This window comes from Phoca vitulina, unplaced genomic scaffold (genome assembly GCF_004348235.1).
Source record: "Phoca vitulina isolate PV1807 unplaced genomic scaffold, GSC_HSeal_1.0 scaffold16, whole genome shotgun sequence".
In the NCBI taxonomy this organism is placed as follows: domain Eukaryota; kingdom Metazoa; phylum Chordata; class Mammalia; order Carnivora; family Phocidae; genus Phoca; species Phoca vitulina.
The window spans coordinates 21,337,356-21,351,410 of NW_022589719.1; the positions used below are offsets into that span (position 1 = coordinate 21,337,356).

The window sequence follows — 14,055 nt, forward strand, 5'->3', positions numbered from 1 at the left end:
AGAAGGCGGCTAGGGAAGGGAGGAACCGGGATGGAATAATCGGGGTGCGTCTTTATTCGTGCATGGCTCTGTGCGTGTTTGTGTGTGTATACGGATTTGCGTTTGTCTGGGGAAGGGTGACAAGGATCCAGAGAAGAAACCCAACCCTTTCTCCGAACTCAGTTCTGGCGCGTCAGGTGCCCCGGCTCTCCCCGCTGGAGGAGGGCTGGGAGCTGCCTCCACCCAACGCAGAACCCGCCGCGGAATCACCAGCGTCTTGAGTGTGTGCATTTGGGATCAGGAAGGGGGAGGGGACCTGCGCCGCCGCGGCCACCACGGTCCGTACGAACTTGGGGATCCCAGGACGGACAGTGGCAGCCCCAGTGAGCCCGATCCGAGCCCCACCCCGCCGCCGGCTCTCCGGCCACCCCGCCCCGCCGCGTGCTCCCGGGGCCTCGGATGCTCCCGGAACCCCGCGGGCGGGGCCAGCCTTCCGGAGCCGGGTTGGCTGGGGGCGGGCGGGCGGGCGGCGCTGGGGAAAGGGCCGTTACTTTCCCAGAGCGGCGGGGCGACGTCAGGCGGAAGGGCGCGGGGCGCGCACGCTTTAAATGGCATTCGCTGTCATCCGAGCTCGCGGCCGTGTGGGCAGGAGCGGGCTATATAAGCGGCGGGCCGGGCCGCCGCGGGGCAGACGGTGACAGCCGCGGCGGCGAGCGCCCGGGAGCGCAGCCCAGCAGCCGAGCCCCGCGCCCCCCGACGGGCCCTCCCGCCCGCCCTCCCGAGGAACGCCGACCCGGGCCCGCGAGGGCCGCCGCCACCCCGCAGCAGATTTGGATCCCCCGCCCGGCGAGCCCCAGGCTGCTGCCTCCCGGGGGGCCCCGGCGCAGCGGCCGCCCCCTGAGAGCCCCGGCGCCCCGCCGCCCGGCCCCGAAGACGCCGGTAGCGCCATGGCGGCCGCCAAGCCCGGCGAGCTGATGGGCATCTGCTCCAGCTACCAGGCGGTGATGCCGCACTTCGTGTGCCTGGCCGACGAGTTCCCGCAGCCCGTGCGGCCCGCCAAGCTGTCCAAGGGCAAGGGCCGGCTGCGGCGGCCGCGCCAGTCCCGCTTCAAGACGCAGCCGGTGACCTTCGACGAGATCCAGGAGGTGGAGGAGGAAGGGGTGTCCCCCATGGAGGAGGAGAAGGCCAAGAAGTCGTTCCTGCAGAGCCTGGAGTGCCTGCGCCGCAGCACGCAGAGCCTGTCGCTGCAGAGGGAGCAGCTCAGCAGCTGCAAGCTGAGGAACAGCCTGGACTCCAGCGACTCCGACTCGGCCCTGTGAGGGGCGCCGCCCGCCCGGGGACCCGCGAACCAAGCCCCAGAGGGTCCGGGCCCCGCGCCCCGGGGACCCGCGAGGACCGGGACCTCTCGCCGGGCTGCGAGCTGCTCGGTGCGCCCCGCGCTGCACTGGTCCCGGGCCGGAGCGCGCGGGGGTGCCGGGGAGGGGGGCCGCTTTCTTTGCCCTTGTAAATGTTTATTTTTTAACTCTTCCCAGTACGGACTCTGCCATGAGTGTGTGCGGGAGGCGCGCCCGCGCTGAGTCGGCCCTGGGTCGCCGGGGCTCCCCCGAGAGCCGCTCCACGCCCTTGTCTGATGGTTTGCAACTCCGATTTTGCACACCGCTCCACCGTGCCCCCCAGCGCACACCCGTTCACACTCACGCCAACACACTCTCGCTGAACACTTTTATAATTGTTAGGCGCGGCCGATGGGACTTGGGGCGCAGCGCAGCTGCTGCTGCGGCCGGAGGACTGATATTTATTTTTGCATTGCGATGGCTGACGGCGTTTATTTAACGATCTTTTTACTTGGATATGTCTGTGAGGCTCCCGAACGGAGACAAATAAAGTCAATATATTTGCACAGTGCATTTCTCCAGGCTCTTGACTTCTTGAACCTTCGGGGCCCAGGCTCCCGGGACTGGGGGAGGTGGGAGAAGGATGTGGCAGGAATGTGGGGCCAGGGATCCCCGGGTGGAGGTAACTCCACAAGCTTCAGTCACCGGAACGAGGTCGCGCCCGCGGTGCCCGGGGCCATTACCCGCCTCCCCAAGTGGATCCACACCCGGCCCAGAGCGCTCCTGCCTCCCTGCTCTGTTCCCCATCGCCAGCGTCCGGGATGGAGCGAAGCCGCCCGCGAGGCGAAGGTCGGCGCCGTGAGGACGGAGAGAACCTTTCTTGGTGCGGTTGACCTCTCAGGGAGGCCAGGTCATCGTCCCGCACTCACCGCAGAAGATCCGACTCACTCGGCGCCCCTTCCAGGCGGCGGGTGGGGCGCTGCCCGGGCCAGCAGCGGGAGACCTGGGCGGGGATATTTGGGTGGTGGGACCCGACAGAGTGCTGCGCGTCTCCCGTGCTGACTCAGCGCCGTGCCGGGCGCCCCTGCACTGCCCCAAGCAGACAGCGGCCGTTTTGGTTCTTCGGTCCCCTTTCTCCAGCCTCCGTGGCCCTCTTCAGGCCACTTCAAGGAGGGTGGGGCATGTCTTTGGAAGCCTGAAGGGCGCTTGGGTACCACCAAGTCTTCCCACCCCCTCTGTTTACAGATGAGAAAACAAACAGGGGAGAGGGAGAGGTCACACGGAACGTAGTGGCGGCGCAGTCAGCTGTCCTGACTCCGCGTCCAGTGCTCCTTCCATCACACGGGTCCCTTTCCGGTGCTCTCCAGCAGCTGCCCCGCACTCCTGCCTACACCCTAAACCCTCTGGGTTGGCAGTGTAACACTATCACCTGGCAGTAGGTGGCGATCTATGTAATAAGCCACGTTCGGTCGAGGAGGGCAGGTCCCCACACATGGGGCCCCCACCCAGCCAAGCCCTCCAGGATTACTCCAGAGCTGACCCACCGTGGCCAGGCCCTAGGCTGAGTAGTTCAGAGATCCGCGGAGAGCTTGGGTGCTTTCGCTACCCCTCTCTCTCGAAATTGCCAGTTTCTGTGCTCGGGTGCCCTCTGGTGGTGGGGGCTGGTGCTGCGCTCAGCTCGGCCCCGCAGGACAACTGAACTGCCTCTTGACTCCGTACCTCTCCTAGCGCGGACTCCTAGCGCTAGACTCTGCAGAAAACTAGAGAGCCGAGGAAGTGAAACAAAGAAACAAAAATAGAACCCACAGGGCCTGAAAGAATGTCCTCCCATCTCGGTCCAACAGAGGAGGCCAGGCCCAGGGCCTTGGGGGCTGGGGTCTTTGGCGCTGCCTAGCCCTTGGGAACACACTGGCCCCTGCAGTCCATGGCCACAGTTTCATTGTGGTGGGGGTTCCTGACAGAAGGCCCTTAACTTCAAGGGCCACAGCATGGCCAGGCAGCGGTGAGTTCAGGCTTTGATTCCAGTCTCTGCGGCTGCATGGCTAGGCTGGTTTGAGAACTCCCCCCCCCCCCCATTCTAGTCCCTCATCCTCCTCCCCTGTCTTACCGCAGGTCTTGAGCAGTGGGTCCTGTTTCTGCTGTTTAATTGGTGGGTGCCCCAAGCCTTCCTGGGGGGGTGGGGTTCACACCCTTCACATTTGAGATCCTAGCTACCCAGCTCCCCTCTGGGTACCCCTCCCCTGCCAGTACCCTTTGCCCCCGAGAGCCTCTTCTATTCACCTTCAGCACCAAGCCCAGCTGAAGACCTACCTGAAGGGTCTCCTTGGGTCACCCTGGCCAGTCTCCAGGGGTTGTCATAGGATCTGTTGCATATCTGATCACTCCAGTTCCTGTTTGGCTGCTGGGAGGGCTGAGCACCCAGTTGGAGCTTCAGAAATGTTTGTTGGGTTAAAATCAATAAAGGGGCAGTGAAGAAGATCAGTGCCTATCTGGCCTATGTCCTGGTTGGCTTTATTTGTTCATCACAATAAAAAACAAGTTACCCATACTCCCACCACCCTGAAGTAAATTATGATGTTATGCATATTTCTTTTCTTTTACAAAATGGGTTTATGCTCTAAATACTATTTTAAATCTGCTTTTGGCTTACCTGGATTTGTATTTAACACCCGTACGTATGGCTCTACATCATGGTTTTTATAAAATTCTGTTGAATAGATACTGCACATTTAATTAAGCCAATTCCCCTCTCTTTGGTATAAAAACGATGTCCTATTTGTCCCAGTTTCTTAGTATCGCCCGTAACTAGCCATGAGCTCTAAGGGTTGGATACCGAAAGAAATTTAGAAGAGGCAGTGACCCCAAGAGGGGTTGGGGGAGGGGGAGGAGGTTGGGAGGCTGTATTATTAGAGGGAGCAGGCTGGGTGTGGGGTGCGTGGCCCTCTGGTTCTGAACAGGTCTGCCGTGCACAGAGGAAGAAGGAGGGCGGATGGGGCATCGGGGTGCTCCTCCAAGGTCCCTATGGAACTTTTGGGGCTCGGCTGCTCCTTGTGGCTTGAAGGCGGTCCAAGGCAGCATACAGCTCCAAGGAGGCGGCTGGGCTGGGAGGTCAAATGGTGGAAGAGGAGGAACCAGAGGGAGAGAGATGGTTCCGAGGGAGCAAGAGAGCATGAGAACCAGCAAGACAGAGAGGAATGAGGCCCCTGAGGGAGACAGGGAGACTCGGAGACCTCCAGAGATGGGGAAGTACAGAGAGCTACACACTCAGACTCCAGGAGCCCCGGGAGGTGTCAAGAGATGGAGAAGAATCAGGGCCACCATTGGAGAGAGAGAAGAAAGGCGGGTGGGGGGAGGGGCCCACAGAGAGTAGGAGGGAGGGAAGGCGGCCGAGAAAGTGCTCTGGAGAACGGGCACAGGGAGAAAGAAACCAGAGACAGCGCCTCTCAGGAGCTGTAGAGCCGACGTGTGCCTGGGGTGGGTGGAAGCCTGCCCAGCCGTCTGCCGTCTGCCGCTGGGATTTACAGGCTTGTCCAAGGAGACGCCTCCTTCCTTCCCTTCCCCACCTGGGCCTCAGCCCCCAGTCCTAGCTTGGGTGATGAGTTTTCAAACAAGCTGGAGCCCAGAGGAGGTAACAAGTGGCCGTCCCAGGCCTGGACGGGGCAGTCTCTTCTAAATATTTCTCTTTGGCTCTGGGAGAGAGATTTATCAGGGTGCTTCTCAGACTGGTTTACAAGCCAGCTTAGCCTCTGCAGCCCACTCCGTACTGATTCTGGGCCCACTCGCTGTGGGGCTGAGAGGAAGGGGCTAGCTGCTGTCCCAGGGAACTGGGATCAGCCGTGGACTTGGGATTCCTTCCTCAGGGAGCACGTGTGGAGTAGCCCCTAGACCCACTGAGCTCTGGCAAAATGGGGAGGGGATAAAGGGCACCATTTAATAAGCACCTCATGCAGGAACTTGACTTTGATCCTGATTACATTTCCCAGGCATTTTACAGATGAGGAAACCAATAAGGATCAGAGGGATTCGTTTTCTCACCCAGTGCCACCCAGCTTGTCTGTGGTGAGCAGGGTGGCAACCCAGTCTAATTTTTTTTTTTTTAATTTCAAAATTTTCAAATCCTCTGTCTAGAGTATGAACCCCAGTTCCTACCGTAACCTCCCATGGCAGCCATGAGAATGGGCCTTGCAGACCTCTCGGGACAGGGGAGATACTTATCAGAGCAGCCCTGGCTTTGACATCCATCCCATGCCCCCACGAGCTGCTCCCCACCAATGACCATGTGCACAGCTGGGGACATGAGGACAGAACCATTCCCAGGAGACGCCGATTTTTTTCTTGGTCGACTTTGGCTCGAGAATTTCCCAGTGGGTCTGCTGAAGCTTTCTTAGACTGCCACGGTCGCCTCTCCCTATCTCCTTCTCTCGGGGTCACTCTTGCATCGAGGCCTGCCCTGCTGAGTCCCCCAGGCCTTCACTGGCTCCTTCTAGTTCATTTCCCACATGCATGTCTCCTAATGACATCCTTGCACACTTAACCCTTTCTTGGCGTCTGCTTCTCGGAGACTCCAGGCTAGCACACCCTTCCATCCCCCAGCAGGTTCCTAGGGCCGCCATGCGTCTCTCTCGGGCACCCACCCGCACAGGGGAGGAGGCTGGGCATCATTTTAGAGAGTACTGTAGAGTACATTTTAGATCCGGCAAAGTTGGCCAAGCAAACGTGTGTCATCGTGGTCTGCTGGCCCCGCATTCTGGATGGGCAATAAGCACGTGTGTGGGGTGAGAGGACCAGGGCCTCCCACAGAGACAAACGTCCTCTCGACTTATGCTCAAGGCCATATGACTCAGGAGGACCACCTGCCCATTCAGCTCCCAGGCGCAGGGCAGAGACTGCTAATTGCCCACCAACACTCATTTTCCCCTTCCTCCAGGGCACACAGCCAGACTCTAGGTCCCAGATGCTCCTGCATGGAGGTCTCTCGATGTGATTAAGTTTTTTGCCAATGGCATATACCGGCAAGGGAAGCGTGATTCTCCCAGGCCTCGGCCTGCAGGTGTACCCTCCCACCACCCCCATGCTTTCTTTCCCCTTCCCACAAGTGGGAACCTGGATGCGCCTCCAACCCAGCGGTGATCAAGCTGCCAAGGCCAATGGCCTAGAGGATGGCAGGGCAACAGGACGGAAGGCCCCCAGGCTCCTGGATGACTTTGTGGAACCCAACAGCCTGCCAATCTGGAATGGTCCTCATAGACTATTACATGTGAAAGAAACACATTTCCCTCTTCGTTGAGCCACCAAATCATTATGGGCTCTCATTCTTATAGCAGCCTTCCCTGACGCTAAATAAACAAAGAACAATACTGGCAGTTTATTATTTGCTGTTTTAGCAAAACCCCTACAATATGAGGCATTGACTTAGTGGTTTTGCTGCAGGTGGGAAGGGTGCAGACATTGCAGGCTGGAAAGTTGGAGACTCTTGTTATACCTTGGAAAAACAGCTGATAAAACCATTTTTATGACGCTTTGGAAGGCCGGTCATGTACTGGCTGAGTTCGCAGCTCTAGGAGAAGTGGCTGGAAAGAGCTGGAATATCAGTGTATACTGATTGCTGTTCTTTGTGGCTTTCAGCAGATTATTAAAAAAAGACCTGAGAGATGGAAAGGAATAGAGAATATCTAGAAATACGGCGCCTGAGAGGTGAAAGCCACCCACCCTTCTTTGTCATCCACGTAGAAGGAAATCAGCTGTTGTGGCTTAGAGCCTTTCTGGAAGACCACCCAGGAGGCCCAGCACAGGATCCAGCCCTGGAGTGAGGTTAGGTTAAGGGTATTGTCTTCCCACTCAGACTAATTGTTTCAGAATTCCCCCGAGTGGCCCGAATGAAAGTTAGATGGGCCAGAGCAGGAAACAAAGTAATAAAACAGGCTTCAGAACTCTGCTGAGAAAACATCTTTGGGTGTGGTTATTGGCACCTGGAACTAGCTAGAAGCACCTTGACCAGAAGCCTTTTGAGGGGATTGCCAAGAAAAGTAGGAATTGACCGGTGATTACAATTGTTCGAGCCCCAAGGAGGTCAGACCTTTTAATACCTACTTCAGAAGCGGCCACAGAGGATGATGGGGAAGGAAGAATTTCCCAGAACTGGGTTGGCCAGATTAGCCTCATCTGCCAGAGCAAGTCCTCACCAGTTGCCAGTATAATTTCTTATGCACCAGTGACTTTTTTTTTTTAATTTTAATTCCACTATAGTTCACATACAGTGTTATAATACAATATAGTGATTTAGCAATTCTAGACATCACCCTATGCTCATCACGACAAGTGCACTCCTTAACCCCGTCTCCTATTTCACCCATCCCCTCACAACCCTCCCCTCTGGTAACCATCGGTTTGTTCTCTATAGTTCAGAGTCTGTTTCTTGTTTGTTTTTTTTTTCTCTCTTTTCCCCCTTTGCTCATTTGTTTTGTTTCTTAAATTCTACATATGAATGAAATCAAATCGCATTTGTCTTTCTCTGACTGACTTACTTCACTTAGCCTGATATCCTCTAGCTCCATCCATGTTATTGCAAATGGCAAGGTTTCTTTTTGATGACCAAGTAATAATCCATTGTATGTATCTACCACTTCTTTACACAGATGGACACTTGGGCTGCTTCCATATCTTGGCTACTGTGAATAATGCTGCTATAAACACAGGGGTGCATGTATCCCTTTGAATTAGTGTTTTTGTGTTTTTTGAGTAAATACCCAGTAGCGCAATTACTGGATCATAGGGTAGTTCTATTTTTAACTTTTTGAGGAACCTCCATACTGGTTTCCACAGTGGCTGCCCCGGTTTGCATTCCCACTAACAGTGCACGAGGGTTCCTTTTTCTCCACAGCCTCGCCAACACTTGTTTCTTGTGTGTGTTTTTAATTATTATTTTAGCCATCCTGACCTGTGTGGAGTGGTATCTCATTGTGATTTTGACTTGCATTTCCCTGATAATGAGTGATGCTGAACGTCTTTGCATGCGTGTACTGGTGACTTTTGAGTGTTTCTCTTCTTACCTTTTCCACATGGGAGTTTGACTGTGGTTTCCCCATTCCTGTCCAGCACTGTACTTGGGTGTGCGGGGAGGGGGCCGCTGGGGGTGGGGGGGTGGGAGGTTGGGGACAGAGGAGCTGTCTTGAAGTTTACATGTCACTGGGCCATGAGGAACCATATGTGGCTCTAGAGAGGACTTCCTTTCTCCCAGATAAACTGTACTTTGGCTTGGAGTGTAGCCAGATGGAATTTGGGATTGACGTGCTCGGAGAGGGGGTGAGTGTGTTCTGTGGTGGGAAGGGAGATCTCACCCGTATCCGGTAGCCAGTTGGACAGAGCAGAGTTGAGACTGCCCATGGTCCACTGAAATCCATTTTCTGCATCTTTCTCTGCAAGGGGCTAGACTGAATCCCTCGGGCCTCTTTTGCAGTGAGCATGGCCACGTGCCAGAGTTTCCTGGACTCAGCAAGCAAGCAGTGCATGCCATGCTGGACCGAGGCTTTAAGACTGTGGGCATGTCCCTCTTGTTCTTCCCAGAAGAATGTAGGCCTCCCTGCAGTCTGCCTTTGACCCAGCGTGAGGGCAAGGCCTGGGGACCTCATGACATTGAGCTGCCTGTGGAGGTGGAATGAGGACTCAAGATGGGCCATTAGCTGAGAGAGAAATGAGCTCCTGTCTTCCCTAAACCATTGCATTCCCGCTGGATCTCTTTGTATGAGCTAGGCCTTTGCCTTCATCTGCAGCAGGGCCAGAGGCTGTTCACCACCCATCTGACCCAGAGCAGATTTTCCCACATCAGAAGAATGTCCCATTCTCCTGACTGGGGTGGGGACATCAGCTTCCCACCCCAAAGGATGGCAGCGGCTCAGGACCAGCACAAGAAGCAAACAAACTTGGATCCCTAATAAATCATCCAGGGAATTGTTTATCCAAAGAAACCACAAAAGCCCATAAGTGTTTAGGCCCCAACACAGCCCTAAAGGAAGACATATTTTCTGTCATCCACTTCAGATGAGGACAGAAGACAAGGGGGTCTTCCAGAGGACTGACCATCCACTCCCAGGGCGGGAGTCCTCACAGTCCCTGCCCAGGACTAGTGTGCATTGCCCCTGTTCTGTCTTCCGCAGCTGGTACCTATTACAGTCTTGTTTTCTCTGCTTCACCATTGCTTGTTGGTCAGGTGGGTGGGACAAATGAATTGTCTTGTAGCCTGCAGGTCATCAGACCACAGGGAACCACATCTGAACCTGGTAGAGAGGTCTGTGCATCACTCAAAGATCTGGAGTACGGTAACTTTGGTGTTTCCCTCAAGGAGGAGGCTTGAGTGTGTCCTACTCATGGGAGAATGAGCACACTCAGGTGTTTAGTGGCTGTAGATTGGTAGTGATCCCCTAAGATCTGTTGTCCTATTTCTGCTTTGTGGTCTTCTCTCACAGAAGCAATTGTTTTAGTAAGATTTGTTCATTCATAGAACGATGTTTAGTCAGATTTTTTCATCTATTTCGTGAGAACATTTTTTTTTCCTGGCCATTGTTCTTTATCTGGTAGGCTTTGTGGATCTTTCCCAGCCTCCCCCCCGCCTTTTTTAGCATCTTTGTATTGATTCTGTGCTAACTCAATTTAAAAAATTACGTGCCATAAAATGAGTTGGATTTTCATGCCCCAGATATTTGTAGAAGGTTCTTTCAGGGAGTGTAATTTTGCTGGCTCTTTCTGAGATTTGCTGCCACTGGGTTATTGTACTATTTTCTCTGCACATTAGCTGCTTCACCCCAACCTGCAACACCATGAACCAGTTCGTGAACAAGTTCAACGTCCTCTATGATTGACAAGGCATTGGCAGGCGGATGTGGGGGCTCTTCTTCTGAGAGGGTACTTGAAGGGACAATGCACAGGTCGGACAATGGCCCCACAGGGGAGGGGTGTCACACTCCCGTTAGAGGAACCTCCTATCAATAATAAAAGGGGAGCAGCCCCTCAGCACCCCTTAAAAAAAAAAAAGCCTCACCTGCAATGAGGCTTTTCCATCTCTACTCTTGCTTCTCAGATCTGTAGCCTGTGTTCATTATTATTATCATCTAGGTTCATTAGTTTAGGTTGGTCGTTCTCAACCAGGGGCAGTTTACCCCTTAGGGGATATTTAGCAATGTCTGGAGACATTTTTGGTTGCCACAGTCTAGCCTGGGGATTGATGCTACTGGCATCTGGTGGGTAGAACCCAAGGGATGCTTCTAAACATCCTACAGTGTATCAGCCCTGACAACAAAAAATTATGTGCCTGAGGTTGAGAAACTCATCATTAGAGTAGGCCTTTGGTTAAAGGTGAAGTATTTTGGCCTGAGTTCTTTGAAGTTGGCCACTCCTGGGCTGGCTTGTTCTTCACCTCTCCACCTTCATGGCTTTTGTGTGAAATCTTTGTTTCTGCCAGTCTTTATGTATTTTTGAATCTGTGGTTTCTGTAATGGAGTCTGCATTATTTTTTCTGTTTACCTTTTCACTTTCTGAACATCCAGGAAGGAAGAGGGAATTTGCTTCTTCCTGCTTCAGCGTTTGTACCAAAATCTCTGGGGGGATACTTCAATCTAAAACTTCAGCTTAGATGTTTTAGTTGAACCAGGGAATATGAATTCCGGCTTCAAAACCACCGACAGCACATTTGAGGTTATGAATTCTCAGGGAAAATGCTTGCTTCCTCAATTCAGTGCTAAGATCTCTTTGTAGGTTTTAGTGGGGATGATGAGTGGGGCGGGCGGTGGTGGGGGGGGGATGTACTCCTAGTTTCCCCCTAATCTGATGAAGATCAGCTTTGTGGGGGCTGGTGTCTTCCATTAGTCTCCCACCTTGGGTTGACCCTTGTTTCTCATCTTTATTGGCCTGTGAGAACCAAAGCCAAGGTCACATGATCTGACAAATGCCCTCAAGGTGAACGGCAACCTCCTGCCCTGCCCACCTCTCTGGGCTCCTAATTTCACCTAGATTTTGACTTCTGAATGTTTTATACTTTCTTGCCAGATCCTTCATTAATTTTTTTAAGTTCTTATTTTAACCAGCTTTGTTGTTGTGGCTTTCAGCATAAAAATCAGTGAGCATCTCTCTTCCACCGTCCTGCCCCTGCACAGAATCTCTGTCCTTACCTCTCTGAGCCTCTACTTCCTCATCTCTAAAATGGGAATCATAGCAGAACCTCTATCACCTCTCAGAACCTTCTGTGAGGATTAGTGAGGTAATAAACGTAAACCACCCAGAACAGTGCTTGGCAGATGGTGGGTGGCTCGTGAGCGTTAGTCACTCCCTTTCTCTTTTTCCCAGTCCCTTCCAGTCCCTCCTTCCCCTTTCCCTGTGGTGGGAGAGGGCCTCAGGGCAGCAAATCTCTGGTCCCCAGCAAGCCCTGCTGGCCACAGACCCTGCCAGGACCCCACCTCCTGCCCACGCCTCTGCTTCTGGTGCCGGCTCCTCAGCCCTGCGGAGCTTTCACTGTTTCCTCTGTTTCCTCCCGCACTGGAAAAGGGCCAGGAATACTGTTTCTTGTCAGCACCCTTCCCCAGCCAGCCGGAAACTGCTCTGTCTGCAGAGAGGCACAGCCACCTGGGCAGGTTTGCGTGTTCTGCAGACCTGGGGTCACATCTCCCCCTCCTCGCCGCTGCCCCCACCTCTCCCCCAGACAGGTGTGGGGGCAGGGGTGAAGCTTCCTTGATTTTTTGATAGCTTTTAATTTCTAATAATTTCATATTTAGGGGAAAAAAGGTGCAAAAATAGTAGAGAGAACTTTTGTATATCCTTAACCCAGATCCCCCAAGAGTTCACATTTTACATCATTTGCTTTATCATTTTATCTATTGGTTTATCGATCTCTCTATATATATACATATATACACACATACATTACTATTATTATTTTTTTTTTTTTTATTTTCTGGACCATGTGAGAGATGCAAATATGAAGTTCCTTTACCCTTTAGTACCTCTTAGTGTGTGTTCCTAAAAACAAGGACATTGTCTTTCATACCTACAGTGCTGTTCTCAAATTCAGGAAGTTAATATAAATGTACTACTATGATGTAATCTATAGACATTCATATTTTTCCAATTGTCCCAATAATGTCCTTTATAGCAAAAAAGAAAACCCTCTTTTTTTTCTTGTCCTGGATCCAGGATCACACGTTACACTTAGTTGTCAAGTTTCTTATCTGGAATAGTCCCCCAGTCTGCCCTTGTCTTTCATGATCTTAACATCTTTGAAGAGTATAAACCAATTCTTTTGTAGAACGTCCCTAAATCTGAGTTCGTCTGCAGTTTCTTCATGATTAAATTCACGGTTACGAATATTTGACGCGAATACCACAGAGCGATATCGTGACCTTCTCAGCACATTGGATCAGGAGGCACATGGTGTCATTGTCCCTCACTGGTGATGTTCACTTTCATCCCTTGGTTAAGGTGGTATCTGCCAGGATTTTCTACTATAGAGACAGGATTTTAAAATAACTGAGCATAAGGAGGAAAGAAGAGGGAGGCAAACCAAGAAACAGACTCTTAACTACAGAGAACACACTGATGGTTACCAGAGGGGAGGTGGTGGGGGAGGGAAGGGATGGGTGAAATAGGTGATGGGGGTTAAGGAGAGCACCTGTCGTGATGAGCACCGGGTGATGTATGGAAGTGTTGAATCACCTACATTGTACACCTGAAACTAACATTGCACTGTATGTACTAACTGGAATTTAAATTAAAACTCTAAAAAAAATAGAGTTTCGGTTAACTTAGGAAAAAAAAAGGGTTTTCCTCATTGTAATTAAGAAGTATTTTGAGAGCAGGTAAGTATCCCATTCCTTGTCAACTTCACCCTGTGGTTTTAGCATCAGTTAACGATTCCTTTTTTAAAAAAGATGTACTTATTTATTTAGAAGAGAAAGATCGCGCATGGCGGGGAGGAACAGAGGGAGAGAGAGAGAGAAACTCAAGCAGATCCCACTCTGAGCTCGGGGCCTGATGCGGGGCTCAATCTCACCACCCATGAGATCACGACCTGAGCGGAAATCACGAGTCGGCCGCTTAACCGACTGCGCCACCCAGGTGCCCCCAATAACAATTCTTGCCTGAATCAGTTTCTACTATGATGTTTGTCAACTGGCAGTTTTTCAAAACTCCACCATTTCCTCTGCATTCATTAGTCGGCATTCTAACATAACAGAGTCCTCCCCCACACCTTTATCTGTGTGCTCGTTTATTTATATCAGGTTGGACTCGCGAATTTCTGTTTTATTCAACGCCTTATCATTTTTACTATCATTGTCTATGTGGAGGCTCAAACTGTCCCAGGCTCGGTCAGTGGGGGCCCAGGAGCATTTTAACTTTTCTTCCTGCATCTAAGAGCAGGGCCTGTATTTCTTCTGCTCATTGCCAATCCTAGCTCCTAGCACAGCACCTAACACTTTTTTACTTTTTCTTTCCTTTTAATTCCAGTACAGTTCACATACAGTGTTATCTTAGTTTCAGGGGCACAATGTACTGATTCCACACTTCCGGAGATCACTCAGTGCTCATTGTGATAGTGAACTCTCCATCCCCTTCACCTGTTTCAACCATCCCCCTCCCTGTAACTGTCTATTTGTTCTCTAAGCCTAACATATTTTTTTTATTATGTTATGTTAATCACCATACATTACATCATTAGTTTTAGATGTAGTGTTCCATGATTCATTGTTTGTGTATAACA

General features: G+C 52.2%; 2 protein-coding genes across 2 annotated transcripts in view; both read left to right on the top strand.

Moving 5' to 3' along the window:
* The window catches only part of ACCSL (1-aminocyclopropane-1-carboxylate synthase homolog (inactive) like), a 131,280-nt gene that overhangs the window by 36,323 nt on the left and 80,902 nt on the right, over nucleotides 1-14,055 (top strand). The gene's annotated exons all lie outside the window — the stretch shown is intronic.
* Nucleotides 823-1,884, top strand: CUNH11orf96 (chromosome unknown C11orf96 homolog). Its single transcript, XM_032413952.1, has one exon. The coding sequence runs from the start codon at nucleotides 927-929 to the stop codon at nucleotides 1,296-1,298; it is 372 nt and encodes a 123-aa protein (XP_032269843.1). The 5' UTR covers nucleotides 823-926; the 3' UTR covers nucleotides 1,299-1,884.